This window comes from Microtus oregoni, unplaced genomic scaffold (assembly GCF_018167655.1).
Source record: "Microtus oregoni isolate MIOR12 unplaced genomic scaffold, Mior012 000003F_ref0000135, whole genome shotgun sequence".
In the NCBI taxonomy this organism is placed as follows: domain Eukaryota; kingdom Metazoa; phylum Chordata; class Mammalia; order Rodentia; family Cricetidae; genus Microtus; species Microtus oregoni.
In genome coordinates, this window is record NW_024543062.1 from 1,017,847 (window position 1) to 1,036,111 (window position 18,265).

The 18,265-nt window shown below is 49.1% G+C and overlaps 1 protein-coding gene across 1 annotated transcript in view; it reads right to left on the bottom strand.

Moving 5' to 3' along the window:
* The window catches only part of LOC121446547 (protein sidekick-1), a 958,674-nt gene that overhangs the window by 25,739 nt on the left and 914,670 nt on the right, over positions 1 to 18,265 (bottom strand). The window contains exons 39-40 of the mRNA XM_041649217.1: positions 11,158 to 11,319; positions 8,403 to 8,528 (exon numbers count right to left, since the gene is read on the bottom strand). Of these exons, the coding sequence (XP_041505151.1) occupies positions 8,403 to 8,528; positions 11,158 to 11,319 (288 nt within the window). The remainder of the gene's footprint in view (positions 1 to 8,402; positions 8,529 to 11,157; positions 11,320 to 18,265) is intronic.

Below are 18,265 nucleotides of genomic sequence, written 5' to 3' on the forward strand. Positions count from 1 at the left end.
GGCGGGATGCTCCTCTGCCCCTCGGGGCTCAGGAATCTCTGTGCTCACAGGCTATGCACAGTCTAGGACAGGAGGAAGAGGGAAAGCAAGGGCATGTCTCCCGCTCCCCCGGCCACATTTCAGGAAGTTGCAGCCGTTCCACCCACAGCTCCAGAGTGTATGCTCGGTTTACTTCACTGTATACCCCAGGGCTCTGGAATTTTTAAAGAATTAATGAGACATTGGTTCTTATCATCTATCCACCCACCTACCCATCAACCTACACATATATACCCATCCCCACAAACCCCCCATCCATCCATTACCCACCCATCCACTCAACTGCCCACCCATCCATCTACTTATCCTTACCCACTCCCTCATCTGGGCCCCTATGCACTGACTCAGCCACCCATCCATCTAGCCATCCACCCACTCCCCATGTATGCACTCCCTCACCTGTCCACCTATCAGTTCACCTACCAACCCATTGGTCCATCCAATCATTCACTCAGCCACAAGCCCATCCACTTTTGTATCCACCCATTCCTCATATATGCACCTGCTCACCAACTCACCTATCCATCTACCCATTCTCCCACATACCCATTTATGCACCATTCAGCCACTTACGCACCCACCCACCCACCCACCCACCCATCTCTCCACCCACCAACATAACCACCCCCAACCATTCACTCACTCATCCACCCACCCGTCTATTCACCTCGCCAGGCAGCCATCTTTGCTTCCCATAGTCTCTTCCCAGGCCCCAACTCAACAGTCTTTCCAGAAATAACAATTACCCCTATTTTCTTCATGCATAGCTCCAAGGCTCTAAATGCTGAATGCGTTGTGGCATGTTTTCAGCTAAAAAGATAATGCTATGCTATCAGAGTCTAAACATAGAAGAAATGCAGGCTTGCGGGACTGGGTGTTGTTCAAAACCACTAAAGCTAGATGAGAGCCCCGGAGCCCGGAGGATTTCCATTGCATCTGAGGTCGGAACACCTTTGTGCTGAGCTCTCTTGGCGTCCTCTGCATTCATGTTTACTTAATATTCTCCTGTCGCTGGGGACACACACGATGTTCCCTGCTCCTATCGTCACCCAAAGACCACATTTTACTTTAAGAGCTCTGTCATAGCTCCAGGAGCTCTGTGCATTTTTTATAAAAACATTTTAAAATATTGATATAGAATCTCAACACAGAGTGATTTATTCAGCAATCCACTTACACTCAAAAATGGGGGAGGGTGGTGTCATGCCAAGACGATTTCCTTCGGAATTAACGGAAGAAAATGTTTGCATTTTTTATTTTGCTTAATTCTGTTTTCTAAAATTAGCATGTCGTATGTGGATTATAATTCACTGGGCTGTTTATCCACACCAATATTTACATGGTGATCTCCAGTGGCGGGGGAAGGGGGACTGACAAAAAAAAAAAACAAAACCAACAAAACTTGGCAGCTGTGAGAGCGGCCACTGTTCCCCAACTGTGGGTTGTTTTTCTCATTTTTATTATGCTGCTAAATATCTCAATAAATCAGTGATGGAGAAAATACCTCCACAAATTTGTGAGAAATATCACATTACAGAACTATTAACAATAATGAGATTTGTGCCACTGATTTTCCTTGTATCGAGAAGCTCCCCAGTGCCTGGACTTTCATCTCAATCGCAACAGGCGAGGACGGCGGGACTGTGTTTGCCACAAGAAAACCCTGGGCACTGTGGGCAAGTGACCCCCTTGTCCTCACCACGGGCAAGCTGGGACGTCATCGCATGTCACATATAAGGCCAGGTCTCTACTGGCTGATCCTGAACGGTGGATACTGGGCCAATTCCTGGGTGACTGACTTGTCTGACTTGTCTCCTGGTTGACTCACTGGTCCCTTGAGCAACTGATTCATCTCCTGGGTGACTGATCAGTCCCCTGGGAGACTGGTCTCTGGATGTCAGACCCCCTAGGTCTCTTGGATGGTCCCCGGGTGATTAGCACGCGTCTGACTGATCTCCTGCCTAACCCCCAGGTGCCTGGTCTTCTGCGAATGTCACAAGGTAACAGTCAGGGTGACCTTGGATTCCTGGTGACCGATTCCCTGAATGGCTAACCTTCTGGGTGATGACTGATACCCTAGATAATTGACCCCTGCATGCCTGGTCCTCAAATGACTGATCCCTGGATGAATGATTGACAGATCCTCAGGCGACTGACCCCTGCATAATCCTTCTGAACTGACTTCCCCATGACGTAACCCCAGGGAACTGATTCCTGGATCATCCATCTCGTTTCTTGGCGCACTGTCAGAGAAAGTCTGCCTCGAGGTCTTAAGACAGCAAGGAAGCACCAGGACATGGATGCTGCAACTGTTCCTAAGCAAGCGTCACTGTCACCACAGTCCTAACAGCCCACAGAGGTGGTGGAACTGCGGACCTCAGCTCTCTGCAATGGTGTTCCTTAGAGAAGATGGGCTCTGTGATTTTCCTCCTCCATTGTGTTGTTTACCCAAAGAAAGAGAATGGAGACCCTAAAAACAGACGGACGGCTCTTCCCGTACAAACACATCTACTGTCAAAGGCTATGCTTGTGTTCAGAGGATGAAATCAGTCAGCTTTTATCCCTCAACGCCAGCAGCTCCCAGCCCCAGTGTAAGGGATGCATTTGTTCCCTACGCTATTCCATCTTTTCTAAACCAAGAGAGAGCCCAACGCAGCATGACCAAGGGGACTTCACTGGAAGTATCCCTCCAACGCCCAGGCATAAGCGCTTGCAGGTACCAGGGCAGACGGCATGCCAATACAAAAGTTTGATTCCACGGCTAATTAAACAGGGTCTCCACGCTGAATGAAACTGCCACTCACTACCGAGACTGCGGGTCCCGGTAACTCACGAAGCCAACAGCCTGACCGCCAGCCTGCAGCGCTGAGTGAGTGGGCGCCTGGCAGTCGTTTATTTCTTAAGCGCTGCCGTTTCTCTCCGTATAAACCATCAAGCTAGGAGGCGAGGCTTAAACAACAGGCTGAACACAGCTGCCAATAAAAATGTCTTTTGTCTGGTCCTTGCCCAGGGTTGCAGACAGCACTTGGTGCAAGTCTCATGGCAGGGATGGCCAATGAAGGAGACTGACTCAGGGGAGGAGGAGGATACCCAGGCATTTGGTGGGAGGAGGAGGGAGAGCAGCATGAGGCATAGCCCCTGCTGAGGTCTACATGCTATACCTGCTGACACAGATCTCAAACCTTCAAAGGATATGACTATTCATTCATTTATTTAATATGCCTGTGCATGTGTGCATGTGTAGGCCAGAGGAAAACCTCGGGTGTCATTCCTCAGGTACTGTCCCCCTTGGTTTTTGAGGCAGGGTCTCTTGATGGCCTGTGACTTGCTGACTTAGCTGACTATCCAGAGAGCCCCAGGGACCAGCCCATCCCTGCCTCCCCAGCACTGGGATTCAAGCACGCATCATCATGTCTGGTTTTACTGAGCGTAGGTTCCAGGGATCAAACCCAGGCCCTCACACTTGCCTGGCGAGCGTTGTACCAGCTGAGCCATCTCTTCAGCTCTGCACTAGTTTATTGTCGAAACAGGGTCTCCCTCTGTAGCCTGGCTTGACTTAGAATTCACCATCCTCCTGCCTCATCCTCTGGCAGCCTGCACCACTATGCCCAGCTTGGAGATATTGGTATTCTTCCTGGTTCAACTCAAATTCGCCTCGCCAAGAACTGACAATAAACACTATGAATGCGAAAGGACTTGGGGTGCACCCAGGAGGGCTGAGGGTGGAGAGGCCCCATCCCTCGCCTGACGGCTAAAGCATCATCTGTGAAAACAGCAATACAATGTCTGCTTGCCTTGGGTGCGTCCTAAATATATATTTCATGGCTGTTTTGGAGAGGAAAGTATATTTATAGTGCCTTTAGTGCCATTCCAGTGTATTGTGTAAATATGTAAATTAGGCTCTGAGAGCTACACAGCAAAATGCCTTGGAATAATTTGCGTAAATAAATCATCCGCGTCTGCCCACCGCATAGCTGCTTTCCCGGCGCTTTCTGCAACACGATTCCAGGGGAGGCTTGCTCACAATTTAGAGAAATGAACCAGCTGGTCAGCCGTCCTGGCAGGGCTCGATGGCCGTGTCCTCAGGCCACACTCGGGAACCACCCTCTCTGGAATAGGAGATTCTGTGACTTAGCCCCATGTGACTGTCATTAGCTACCGTTGGGTGCAACAGTCATGGGCTCTTCAGCGAAATCGTCAGGGGTGAAGACAGGGATGGGGACAGATGGAGGCAGTGTTGGTGGGATTGTCTCCAGGAGGGCCCAGGCAGGAATGTATCAGGGTGAACCATTTGGGCTACGGGACACCTACTGCTGAGTGTCTCTGTCCCTTCTAGATGCCAGGCAGGCAGGGCTCTGCTAAACCAGGGCTCCACCCCGAGAAGGCCTTGCCAGGGAGCTTGGGTGGAGAAAATGAGAAGATAGAGTGTTTAATGGTTTGTGTAATGAGGCCTGAAATAGATGACAGCTGAGATCCAGAGGCCCCTGGGTCCCAGCAAGGTGTTTAAATATTGACAATCTATAAAAGCCCTCATGCCGCTGTGAGCTGTGGCTGGCCTGCGTTGCAGAGGGGACCGGGCACCATGCTGTGTTTTATTTTTCCAATAAAAGGCTCTGGTTCAACAGCCCACCATGGTCAGTCAGCAAGATCCACAAGGGGACATGGGTGACAACTGTCTTCCAGTGTCAGTGCCGAGATAGCGTAAGTCAACTCTGAACATAGAGTCACTGTAGAGATTTGGTTAGCTGTCCCCGGTGCTGTGGAGAGGACCAAATGACCACAGAAGGCCCAGAACCTTCACTGACTTGAGTACCCGTCTAGAGCTGGCCAGTGCCTTGCTCCTCATATGTCATCCAGGGCCCCAGTCCATCAAGCTGGAGCCAAAGAATTTCCTCCCTCCTTCCCTCTCTCCCTCCCTCCCTCCCTCCCTCTCTCCCTCCCTCCCTCTTGCCCTCCTTCCTGCCTTATCTTAGTGTTTTCGTTCTTTGACAATTTCATATCTTACCAAATTTTCCCACTGCCCTCTACCCAGGAAGAAGCTGTGTTTTTGTTTTGTTTTTTGTTTTTGTTTTTTTGTGTGTGTATGTGCGTGCATATGTGTGTGTGTGTGTGTGTGTGTGTGTGTGTGTGTACACAGGCGTGTTCATGCAAACATGCATAGGTAGCACCTTGGCCATGGGCATGCTTTGGCACATGTGTGTGGATCAGAAGATCATCAGGTGTTGGTCCTCATCGCCCACTTCATCTGAGGCCGGATCTCGTTTGTTGATCTTACGCCAGTAGCTAGGACCTAGCAGGCTCACAAGCTTTCAGGGGGGACCCCCTGACTCCACCCCCCCCCCCAGTTTGCTGTGGGAGCCCCAGGTTGCAGGATGTTCTGCTGTGTCCAGCATAGGTTCTCAACCTTTCTAACGCTGCCACAATTTAATACAGTTCCTCATGTTGTGGCGACCCCCAATCCTAAAATTATTTTCGCTGCTACTTTTGTAGCCATAAAGTTGCTACTGTTATGAGCTATAATGTAATGATCTGTGTTTTCCATTTGCCTTAGGACAAATGTGAAAGGGTCGTTCCACCCTCAAAGGGGTTGCGACCCACAGGTTGAGAACCTCTCTTTTCAGGCATCACACTCTGGTCCTCACATTTTTGTGGCCAGTGCTCTACTCGCTAGGCCACTCCCCTGCCCACTTCCCCAGTCTTTCTCCTTCGATGCTTCCAGAAGGTGTTTCTGACTTGTAAGCACTCAGAGGCAACATAGAAGGGAAAGGAGAGGAACTGCCTGCCACAGGGCCACACCAGGGCTCTTCCCTTTGGGTCTCACAACCTCCTTTAATGCCAGATCAAAATGACTCCTAACACCACAGCCACTGGGAAAGAAGCCACTTCCTGAAGCATGCCTGGTGCTTCACCTGCGTTCCCACTCAGGCATTCCTTGGGAGCCCTTGCAACCATCTGAAGGTCACGGTGAGGCTGCTTAGCATTCCCCATGTTTGGTGACACCCCTCGCCTGCCCCCGCCCAGCTCCCAGCGGTAATACCCAACTCAAAGCAGCAGCAACTCATTTCCCAATAACGTCCACCCTTCGTTATTGAAACCAAATGGAACGTTCACATACGGCAGGTGGGAATACAGATTAGGCCTGTCGCTATGGAGAACAGGATGGAGCCTCCTCCAAAACCCTAAAAACAAACTGCGGATGATCCAGCCATCTCGGTGCTGGGTAAACCACCAGAGAAAATGAGGTCGGTATGTCTGAGAGATAGCTTTGCTATCTAAGATGGGGGCTCAGCCTCGATGCCTGTCAATGGAGGAATGGGAAAAGGAGGTGTGGCACAAATACACACCGGAGTCTTACTTAGTCATAAGGAACGACCAGCTTCTGGTGCTTGTGGTAACACGTATGGAGTTGGAGGAGACCATGTTAAGGTAAACCCAAGGATCTGTGCTCCGCCTCTAACAAAGCAAGATAATTTGGAGGCAGAGCGCCAGTTACAAAGAGTACTGTGGTTGGGTGTGGCCAGTGTCCGCTTTGTGTGGTGTCATGGTGGGTACATGAACTGCCTCCCACAGGCTTGTGTGCTGAATGCTCAGTTACCAGCTTGCGGGGGAACTATCTCAGAGGTGGACCTAGCTAGAGGGAGTAGGCCACTGCAGGTGAGCTCTTGTCCCTGGCTTCTTCCTGTCTCTCTGTCTGCTTCCTGTCCCCTCCACCTGACTTTTCTGCCAAGCACATGGGGCCAAGTGACCTTAGACTAAACCTTCTGAAATGTGAGCCAAGTCAAATCTTTCCTTCCTTAAGCTCCTTGTGTCAGGCAAATTAGTCCCAGCACACAAGCCTGTGGGAGGCAGTTCATGTACCCACCATGACACCACACAAAGCGGGCACTGGCCACACCCAACCACAGTACTCTTTGTAACTGGCGCTCTGCCTCCAAATTATCTTGCTTTGTTAGAGGCGGACTAATGTGAAGGCAACAAAATTAGCCCGCAGAAAAGCACCACCCTGGAGCCTGGGTGTGGGTTAGGTGGGAGGGAACATACATAGCATGCCGGAGCCCTGGGTACCATCTCCTGCACTCCATAAAACTGGGCACAATAAAGCATACCTGGGATCCCAGGACTCAGAAGGTGGGGGCAGGAAGGTCACCCTTGGCTACATAGAGAGTTCAAGACTAACCTGGGCTGCATGTATACCCTCTCAAAAAAACTCCCACTGATATATGCAATTAATACTTGTTTAAAAGTGGGCAAGAAAGGGCTGGAAAGATGGCTCAGGAGGTAAGAACGCTGGCTGCTCTTCCAGAAAACACAGGTTTAACTTCCATAAATGGTGGCTCCCAAATCCTCTGTACCTCCAGTTCCAGGGGATCCAACACTATTGCCTCCTCAGGCATCAGGCACACACATGATATAAAAACATACATGCAGGCAAACACCCGTAGACATAAAATAAAAAATAAAATAATGTTTTAAAAAGTGAGCAGATGTGAAGAAGTCAGAAGGAAGGAGGCGGGGCAGGAGTGGGTCTGTATGTATATGTGAGGTGTATGTACAGAGTGTGTAACAGTTGCTCACAGCCCTGCACATACACGAGGCCAGAGGAGGATATCAGGTGCCCTGCTCTGTCCCTCACCTTATTCTCCTGAGACCGGGTCTCTCACTGAGCCATCAAGGAGGCTAGTGGCCAGCAAGCCTCACCCACCCTCCCGTCTCCACCTCCCACGGCACTGGGATTACAGGTACAAATGCACACATAGCCATATCTTGCTTCTGATGCGGTGCTGGGGATGTGAATTCAGGTCCCCACGTGTGTACAGCAAGCCTTCTTACTCCCTAAGCCATCTTCCCAGTCCAGGAATGGACCTCAGCCCGCGCTTCCAGGAGCCTGAAAGTTAGAGCACTTGATGTGCCGTTTCTCTATTAATAAGGACTCTGTAATTACCCACAGTGAGCCAGGCTCCTTGCACAGGCTGCCGGCATTAGACCCCTGAGACGAGGCCCTGAAACACTCCTCGATCTTCCTGACGAGCTGAACCGCCGTCGAGTGTCCTTTGCTTCTCATCCACCCTCCTCTGAGAGTGACAATTATCATCTCTCCGAGTGTCACGCGGCTAAGGCATCGGAAGCTGAATGCCTGAGAGGTTAAGAGCACAGCCCCACAGCTGTAACCAGGCACTAAGAAGGAACAAGAAACGAGCCTCGTCTTCCACACACACCCGCTACCTCAGCCCTGCTAGGGAAATGCCAGGAGAGGAGGCCAGAGACCCCACAGACCACAACCCTCAGGGTGACCGAGGTACCACCACGTGGGCAGTGCCTGATTCTGGTCTCCAGGCAGGAGCTCAGGGTCCTGCTGCTCCTACCTGATGGCCTGGCCTCTATGACATAGCCTGTCGTGGGAGTGTTCCCAGCATTCCCCTCTGTCCACTGCAGGGTCAGCTCGGAGGCAGATTTGGTGACGAGGACATTTCTTGGCGAGCCTGGGGACCCTGTGGGATAGAAAGAGCAAAGTGAGTAGATATTGGCCTTGAGGGGAATAGTGGTCCCTCATTGGGGACAGAAATGTTGACTTTATTTGCACTAAAGATTTTTTTTCCTTGGGGGAGGATTGAAGGGGGAGAGGCAGGGAGGGGAGCAGAGAAAAATGTAGAGCTCAATAAACAATAGTTTAAAAAGTTAAAAAAAGAAAAAAATATTTTTTTTTTGCTTTTTTGAGGCAGGTTTCTTTGTATAACTATTAGAGACTTTTAAATTTTTATTTATTTATTTATGGTGTGTGTGTGTGTGTGTGTGTGTGTGTGTGTGTGTGTGTGTGCAGGTGTCTGCAGAGGACAGGAGAGGGCATCAGATCCCTTAGACCAGCAGTTCTCAACCTGTGGGTTGCGACCTGTTGTGGAATATTATTTTAAGACATGTTGCATTCATTTATGCTGTGGAACATTTGTTTAATGATGCAAAGATGTGTTACATTCTTTTATGTTGCATTTGTTTAACTCTGTGAAGCTGTGTTACTTTGCCTGTGTAAAATACCTGATGGTCTAAAAAGGAGCTGATTGGCCAATAGCAAGGCAGGAGAGGGAGAGGCAGGGCTGCCAGGTAGAGGGAGTAAATCAGAGGAGAAGGGAGGAGGGGCTAGAAAAGAAAAAGGAGAGGAGGATGTCAGGGGCCAGCCACACAGCCACACTGCCAGCTATGGAGTAAGAAGGAAAGAAAGGTATATAGAAAGGAGAGAAAGGTAAAATCCCAGAGACAAAAGATAGATGGGATAATTTAGTTAACAGAAGCTGACTAGAAATAAGCCAAGCTAAGGCCAGGCATTCATAAGTAAGAATAAGCCTTCGTATAGTTATTTGGGAGCTGGGTGGTGGGCCCCCAAAGAGCAAAGAGGAAAAAAAACCTACAGAGATTCCTTTGGTGTCACATATCAGATATTCTACAAATCAGATATTTACATTACCATTCATAACACTAGCAAAATTACAGTTATGAAGTAGCAAAACAATAGTTGTATGGTTAGGGATCACCAAAACCCGAGGGCTGCAGCATTAGGAAGGTTGAGAAGCTCTGTCTTAGATTCAGAGTTACAGATGGTTGTGAGTCACCCTCAAGGGCCCTGGGAATGGACCCAGGTCCTCTGCAAGAGCAGCAAGTGTTCTCGACCACTGAGCTAGATCTCTCCAGCCCTAGACTGTTTTTTGAGGCCGGGTCTTGGTACACAGCCAGGGTTAGCTTTAACTTTGTGACTTTCCCGTCTTCTGAGTGCTGGGATCACGGGCACTCTACACCCTGGCTGACTCTGTCCAGGTTTCCTTCCCTCCTTGCTCCACGGGATCGGTATGAGGCATGAAGGGGTCAGTGCGCACCGAGGATGTAGGACCCAGAGGGGATCGTTTAGAAAGGCCAGTTACACCACTGCTCAACTGAGAGCAATGACAGATTGCTCAGGGAGATGCTGAGAGCAGTCAGCACTATCTACCTGCAAGATCTCCAAGCGTTTGTCTCTTTTTGTGCTTACATTTAGCTCTGGTTTTTACAATCTTGATAAGAAAAACATTTTGAAGGATGCATGCACAGGACACAGGAATTGGAGAGACATGTTGCTGAATCATAGAACACCATGAACGCACACATATGCCTCTGTATGGTGGCACAGAGAAGAAAGCTTCAAATCCCTCAATGAACTCTAAAGGTAAGTCATGAGAAATGATTTAATTAAATTAAAAAGGGGTTAACTAAGCTGGAGAAATAGCCCAGTCAGTGGTGTCCCCGCTGCACAAGCAGGAGGGCCTGGGTTTGGGTCCCTAGCACCCATGTCAGTGTGTCTGCCTCTTCAGTCCTGGCACATGAGCGGGGTGGACACAGGTGCATTCTGGGAGCTCACCAGCCTCTCGATCTAGTCAGTCAGTGAGCACAGGGTTCACTGAGGGATCTTGTCTCCAAAACTATGTGAAAGGGTGATTGGGAACGACACCAAACAAGGACTTCTATAGGCAGATACTGCGCTTATAGACACCTGTGCACACATACCCTACACACATGCAAACACATGCACACAATTAAAAACAGTAAGATTTGGGGCTAGATGTGTGCCTGCAATCCTAGCACAGAGGAGACACGGGAGAACCCCTGAGACTTGCTGGGCTGCACATAAAGAGTGTATATATTAAAAAGTTTTAAAAAACTCATTTATTTTTAATAAGTATTTTTTGGTTGTTTTTTTTTTGCAAGAAAACAAAAAAAAGAATATATACACTTAACATTCGAGAACATGTTTCTGTGTATGTAATGAGTCTACACACAGAAGATCATGTCATGTGCTTTTTGCCTTTATGTTTTTATTTTATTGAGACAGGGTCTCATATAGCTCAGGTTGTCTCCATCTCTGCAGTTGAGGATAGCCTTTAACTCCTGATCCTTGTGCCTCCCTCCACCTCCTGAGTGCTGGGATTGCTGCTGGGTACGGCCCTGCCTGGCTTACAATGTGTTTTGGAAATTTCCAAGACATTTTCTGGCTGCTGAACCCAAAATATTTGTTGGAGACTGTCCCTGAATTGCCAACCCACGAAGCAGGTGACAGCTATGGTGCTCAGCTGCAGTCACCAGTGCAGCCCCACTCACCCTCAGCCGGCCCCGCAGTGACATTGGCTTGCAGCTCTGGCCCATAGGCGATGGTCCGCGCCTGGACTCGGAAGAAATAGGTCACTCCCTTGGTGAGGTCCCGCACCTTCAGCCAGCGTTGCCAGTTCCCTTTCACGTCCACGGTCACCACCTTGCTCACTCCTGGAACGGCCACAGAAGCACAGGGAAGAGGGGCCTGAGCGTGGTGAAGTAATTGAGCGTGCTGATCTGTTCCGATAAGAAGGAAGACAGCTTGGGCAGCTCGCGAGAGGAGCATTGCTTACAATTAGGAGGAGTTTAAATGCTGATCCCGGCCAATTTTCAGCCCAGATACATGTAATTAGAGTTTAAGCTTGATAAGTGACTCTGTCCAAGAAACCACCAAGCCTGTGACAGTCACAAGGGAAATGGCACAGGCTTCACTGAGGACTGTGGGAGAAAAGGGAAGGTGCCCAGGAAGGACTCCCAGGCTGTATCCTGGAGACCATTCCCTTTCCACTCTGCCCCCAGCTTTAGAGTCCTGCCTCACCTACAGAGACTGACTACAAACCTCTGATTTAGTAGGGAGGGCAGGGTGTGGAAGAGGCCGGCTTCAAATGTGAGCTTTCCCCAATGATGGGTCAGCAGCCTGACCTAGCTGACGTGTGTGTGGCTTGCAAGCATCAAGCCACCTTTGGGAACATCATCCATGGACTTTGGAGTGAAGATGTTAAATTCGTGCCTTTTATGGAATGTTATTTTAACTAGGCAAAGACATGTTACGTTACAGAACATTACTAACTGTGTAAAGGTGTGTTACATTTGTTTATGCTGCAGAATATTACTTTAACTGTGCAAAGGTTGTGTTACATTTGTTCATGCTGCATTTGTTTAATTATGTAAAGATATGTTGCATTTGTTTTGCCTTGTCTACCTAATTGGTGTCTGATTGGTCTAATAAAGAGCTGAATGGCTAATAGCTAGACAAGAGAGGGATAGCTGTGTACGGGGACAATGGTTTTACCCTGTAAAGATTTGCTTCTTGTACTTGTTTAATAAAACGCTGATGGGTCACTAGCCAGGCAGGAAGTATAGGCAGGGCAACCAGGCAGGAAGTAGAGGCGGGACAATGAGAACAGAAAAATGCTGAAAAAAGGAGTCAGTCTGCAGTCACATCACCCAGACACAGAGCAAGCAAGATTTGACTGCCTCACTGAAAATGGTACTAAGCCATGTGGCTAACACAGACAAGAATTATGGGCTAATATAAGTTATAAACATTAATAAAAAAGCCTGAGATAATAGGTCAATCAGTTTATAATTAAAGTAGATCTCTGTGAGTTTCTATGGGACTGAACGACTGAAGGATTAGGTGGGACAGAAACATCGGTCAACATAACTGGGGCTGCCAGGCAGAAAGAATAAATAGGAGGAGAAATCTAGACTCAGGAGGAACAAGAGAAGAAGAGATGCCAGAGCAAGGGAGACATCTGGGTAGAGCTGTTAGTCAATAGACACAAGAAGCAGTGGAAATAAGATATAGAGAAGGACAGAGAAGTGAAAATCCCTGAGGCAAAAGGTAGATAAAGAGAAGCTGATTAATTTTAGTTAAAAGAGCTAGCCAGAAACAAGCCTAAGCTAGGCCAAGCATTCAGAACTATTAACAAGAATAAGTTTCCATGTCATGATCTGGGAGCTGGTTGGTGGCCCAAAAGAAAAAGTCTGGCACTCTGAGTACTGACCCTGAGTTCAGAGAATGAGAATCACACAAGACAATATTTCTACACAGAAATATATAATGAACATACAAAGTCCCATGAAGAACCCTAATTCTGGCTATGTTTTCAGGACCCCTGATCATTTCCTGAGATTGAGAATATATGTGTGTGGGTAAATACAGTCACATCTACACATTACACATGCATGGCTTTTCCATAGAACCAGAGGTGATCCATTCTCCCATGTCACATTGCGGGAATGTGTATTATTCGTGTCTTATTTTGCTTCAGCTATGAAGGCTTTATTAAGTGAAATAATGCTGAGATAAACAGGAATATTGTGCACTAACTGTGATAGTCCATCTGATCACCAAGTCAGCCAGAGTGGCTAAGGAGACAGTGAGATAGATACACTGCATGGATACACTGAACAAAATTCAGTCTGGTGGCTACTGGGTGACGAGTGGGAGGGCAATGCATACAGCACGAATATTCTGGAAAACAACCTCTCTTACAACTGAGATAGCTAATGGGAAGGTAACACATTAACATGGCTATGATGAACAACACTTGATCTGGTGACTGAGACAGCCACTAAGTAGCTTACAGGAGGGTAGCGCACACAGCACTGAAACTCTCAACAGAGGCAATTCACATCTTGGCCAAGAGGCAGGAGGATGGAGGGAGATTTAGTTGAAGTACTTGGGATTGTGCATACTTAAAATTTAGAAATGGTTTAGTCCCCTAGTCTAATATTTTTGGATTGCGATTAATTTCGGGTAAATGATACTGCAGAAAAAGAATCAGAGAATAATGAACATTGCCATACAATTAGACTGAAATCTAACATTCGGAGGAAAGAAGAAATACTGAAAATTTCACAAACGTACATTCCCCGGGAGGGCAGATGAGGTTCTTGGCCTCCATGGGTTCTCAAACAATGCAGTGATGATGTTTCAGGTTAGGTAAGCTCCTGGCTGTGGGACTTCTCCGAGCTCTCACTCGCTCTGCCAGGCACATCCAGGATGAGAAGAGGAAGTAGTTCTTCCACATCCTTGAGGTCAGCAGAAGTGTGTCCCTGGAGCCTCGTGAAGAGCTGGACACAGGGGATGCTGCTTCCTGTTGAGCACCCATGCTCCCAGCGGAATAAGGGTATCGTCATGAAGCGTGTCTCTTTAATACCACGCGGGCTTATTTAGAGGAACCAAAGTACCATCTTATTCAAAACTGATCCATTGTTCCTAGCCATCAGAGCACAGATCTGCAGACCTCTCAGCTGGTTCATTGTGCTCATAATGTGCCTTTAATACAGATTTGTGCCAGCTGACTTACTGCCTTCCGAATGATTTCAGGGTGATTTAAACAAGTTCTCTTTCACCCTCCTCATTTTGGGGGTCTGTAGAAAAATGTAGTCATTTCTACAGACCTGGACCCCACCGTCATTCGTGCTACTCAAGGAAGGGGCTACAAGGATGGAAGGTGGCACAGGGTCGCTGTCACTGCAAACACGTTCTCAGGCGTAAGGTTGCATTGTAGTAACTCCTTCTGTTCTTAGAAATGCTTAGTTCTCTCTGGAGCAGATGCAAATCCATTTAGGGACTTGGTACATTTGATCCTGCCCAGAGGAAGGGTCATCCTGGCCTTCCCTCCATTTCAAGTGTGTCAGAATTTTATTTATGTAGTCAATTTTAAAACCATGCCCTGTACTACGGAGCCTTGGGGGTAACAATCTCATAAAACTACGACAGTTTAAAACATATTTAAGAAACATAAAAATATCTCTGCCATAAAATCAGATTCCCCAAAACATGGCTCGGTGCTCAAATGGCTTAGTGCTCCATGTAGTGCGGTGCTCCAGGGAGCACGGTCTGTGGGGCGTGGTGCTGGGTCCCAAATGTAGCAGTTGTGCAGTACTGCAGCCTGTGGCTTTTGGCAGCACGGTGCTCCCAGTAGCATGATACTCTGATGGCTGGCACTTCTACTGGATGGTATATGCTGGTGCAATGCCCCTAGCAGGGTGATTGCTCCCAATGTACTGATGTCTCTGTCCTCCCTGTGGTTGGTTATTCCTAGTGATCAGTGCTCTAGTTGGTTATATCCCGAGTGGTGCTGTGCTCCCATGGGTGTAGTGCTCCAGTGGGATGTTCTTCCCAGTGGAGTAATTTCCCAGTCATGGGGATGCTCTTAGTGGGAGTGGTGTGCCAGCACGCCGTTATTCCCAGTGGGGTAAGGCTGTTCTCAATGGGGCGATGGTCCCAGTAGGGTGGTACTAATACTGGGGTGATGCTCCTAGTGATGTGATGCTCCCCGTGGGGTAGTGCCTTTAGTGGTTTCGTCTTGTATCTGGCTGAACATTTGCTCCTCCACTCCTGATAGCAGCAGGAAAAATTCTCAGAGATGCATGAAAGGAAAGGACAGAGAAGAGCAAAGACAAGGACTTCCTGTCTGCCACTCAGCCAAGAGTGGTTCTCTTGGAAGTTTGCAGTCCTAGGTCAGCAGGGGAAGAATTGGGGAAGCCCTAGTCCCGGGTAATGCCGGGTAAGACCAATGTTCTATTTCAACAGTTAATTATTTAAATTTCTTTTTTGAAGTACTAGGCATGAAACCTAGGCCTTATATGTCTAGGCAGGGGCTCTACCACTGAGCCACACCCCAGCCCCTCACTGGGGGATTCTAGGCAGGGGCTCTACCACTGAGCCACATCCCAGCCCCTCACTGGGGGATTCTAGGCAGGTGTTCTACAACTGAGCCACACCCCAGCCCCTCACTGGGATATTCTAGGCAGGTGCTCTACCCCTGAGCCACACCCCAGCCCCTCACTGGGGGATTCTAGGCAGGGGCTCTACCACTGAGCCACGCCCCAGTCCCTCACTGGGAGATTCTAGGCAGGTGTTCTACTACTGAGCCACCCCCCAGCCCCTCACTGGGGGATTCTAGGCAGGTGCTCTACCACTGAGCCACCCCCCAGCCCCTCACTGGGGGATTCTAGGCAGGTGTTCTACTACTGAGCCACACCCCAGCCCCTCACTGGGGGATTCTAGGCAGGTGCTCTACCACTGAGCCACCCCCCAGCCCCTCACTGGGGGATTCTAGGCAGGTGCTATACCACTGAGCCACCCCCCAGCCCCTCACTGGGGGATTCTAGGCAGGTGCTCTACCACTGAGCCATGCCCCAGTCCCTCACTGGGGAATTCTATGTAAGGGAGGTGCTGGGTCACCCTGCAGGCCTGTTCAGCTGCATACATTCATGTGCAAGTGTGCAGCATGTGAGTGCGTATGTGTGTGTTGGCAGGGCTCTAGTGTGTCCTGTGTTCAAACATCTGTTAAGCTGTTAAGCTCTGCTTGCCTCATGATGGCTGAGCTTCCACTGGCCATGAGAGTAGAGCAGCCACAACCAGAGTAAGCTGCCGCGGAGACACTGGTTCAGGAGGCGTGAGTAGTAAGACCTTTTCCATGGTCACCTCATTCTTGCAGGGCCATTCATGGTTCCTGTGGCTCAGTTGTTGCTACTTACAGGCAATTCTGTGGTGCCATTGGCTGGGCTGTGTGCTTCTAGTCACTAACCAGCTGAGTCTGGGATCAACCATGACAGACACGCAGAAGAAGGAGGGGATGTGTAAGGTCAGTGTAGGGCTACAGAGTGGGTCTTAGGACAGCCTAGGCTACTGAGAATGTTTGAGTCTAACCTGGGCTGCAAAGTAAATGTCTCAGAACAAAAGCAAAAGCAAAATCAAGGATCTGGGCATCTGGATCACTTGCGCTTGGACTGTCTATGTTGAGGCCTGGCTGTCCTCGACTTCCAGAGCCAATAAGGGGCCACAAAGTCACAATCCTGTCCTCCTGTCCCAGTGTCCCAGTTCTCAGCACGGAGCAGACACCACCCCGACGACAAGAACATGTGTGATGAAGGAGCCAGACCTCGAGACACACAGAGGGGCAATGCCAGCAACAGAACATCTTGTCACTTATGAGAAGAGGTGAAAACGGGTGCAACTGAAGTGACTCCACCGGCTGCCACTTGGGGAGTGACAAGCACACACCCAGCTATGCAGTCAGTGAATCGCCTGGCACTCACTCTCCAGTGCTCGCCTTTGCACCGGCTGTCAGGAACACAAGCTCCCCAGCTCCCTCCGATCATAGGCTGCAGAGCTCCACTCATGCACTGGGCGCCTGGGTTCAAGTCCCTCCCCTCCTTCTGAGTCTGGAAGTCCAGTCAATGGATGGAAGGCTCTTGGGCCCCTAGATGGCCCCACAGAAAGGCACTGACTGCCGAGTTTGATTCACATGGTGGAAGCAGAAGAGAACTGACTACTGCAAGTTGTTTTCCGATTTTCACACACATGCCGCGCCTCATAGGTGTGTGTGCCCGTGCCCATATGTGTGTGCATGCGTGTGCTTGTGCACATACACACACACAACAAAAATTTTAAATGTAATAATAAAAAAGATGGGCTCTAAATTCAGTTCTTTGTGTGGGGTGGGTACATGTGTGATGGGGGAGGTGATCAGGTGTGTGCATATGTATTCATGTGTGTAGGGGCCAGACGTCAATGTTGAGTATCCCTCCTCTGGCATTGTCCATCATGATTTTTAACAGAGTACCTCCTACAGGTACTGAGGGTCTCTGAGTAGGCCAGGCTGGTTGGCCAGTGAGTCCCACAGATCCCCGTCTTCTCTCTCACCAGTGCTGGGATTATAAATACATGTCACCATACCCTTCTTTTTGGGTGGCTGCTGGGGATTGAACTCAGATCCTCATGCTTGCAAGGCAAGTACTTTACTGAGTGACCATCTCCCCAGCCTCCTGAACTCAGTTTCTCTGTAAAATGTACACCGAGGCTACAATTCAGCGTGGGGGCACAGATGCGGGGATGGTGGACGGCAGGCGAGGAGGGGGTGAGAAACAGAAATCAGAAAGGAAAGGCCCTGACTGTTCCTAGGTATGGTGGAGGAGAACACTGGGCTCGAGATGTGGAGGGGAGGGGAGGGGGATGCCAGCCAGGAGGACCCTGTAGCAGGTAGGGACTGAGGGATGCAGGGAGAACCTGGTGGCCAGCATCTGCTTGGATACATTAAATGGGCGCCTCAAGTGGTTTGTCCTGGGTTTGAAACCTAACAAATAGCACTGTGCAGGTACGTTGTAAGTCAGTGGTCCTCAACCTTCCTAAAGTTGCAACCCTTTAATACAGTTCCTCACGTTGTGGTGACCCCAAGTATTAAATTATTTTCAATGCTATGCCATAACTGTAGTTTTGCTAGTGTTAGAAACTGTAATGGAACTATCTGTGTTTTCCAGTCTTAGGTGATCCATGTGAAAGGGTCATTCGAGACCTCCAAAGAGGTCATGACCCACAACTTGAGAGCCACGGCAGTAGGTACTCATAAACACTGCCCATCACTGAGGCCAGGTG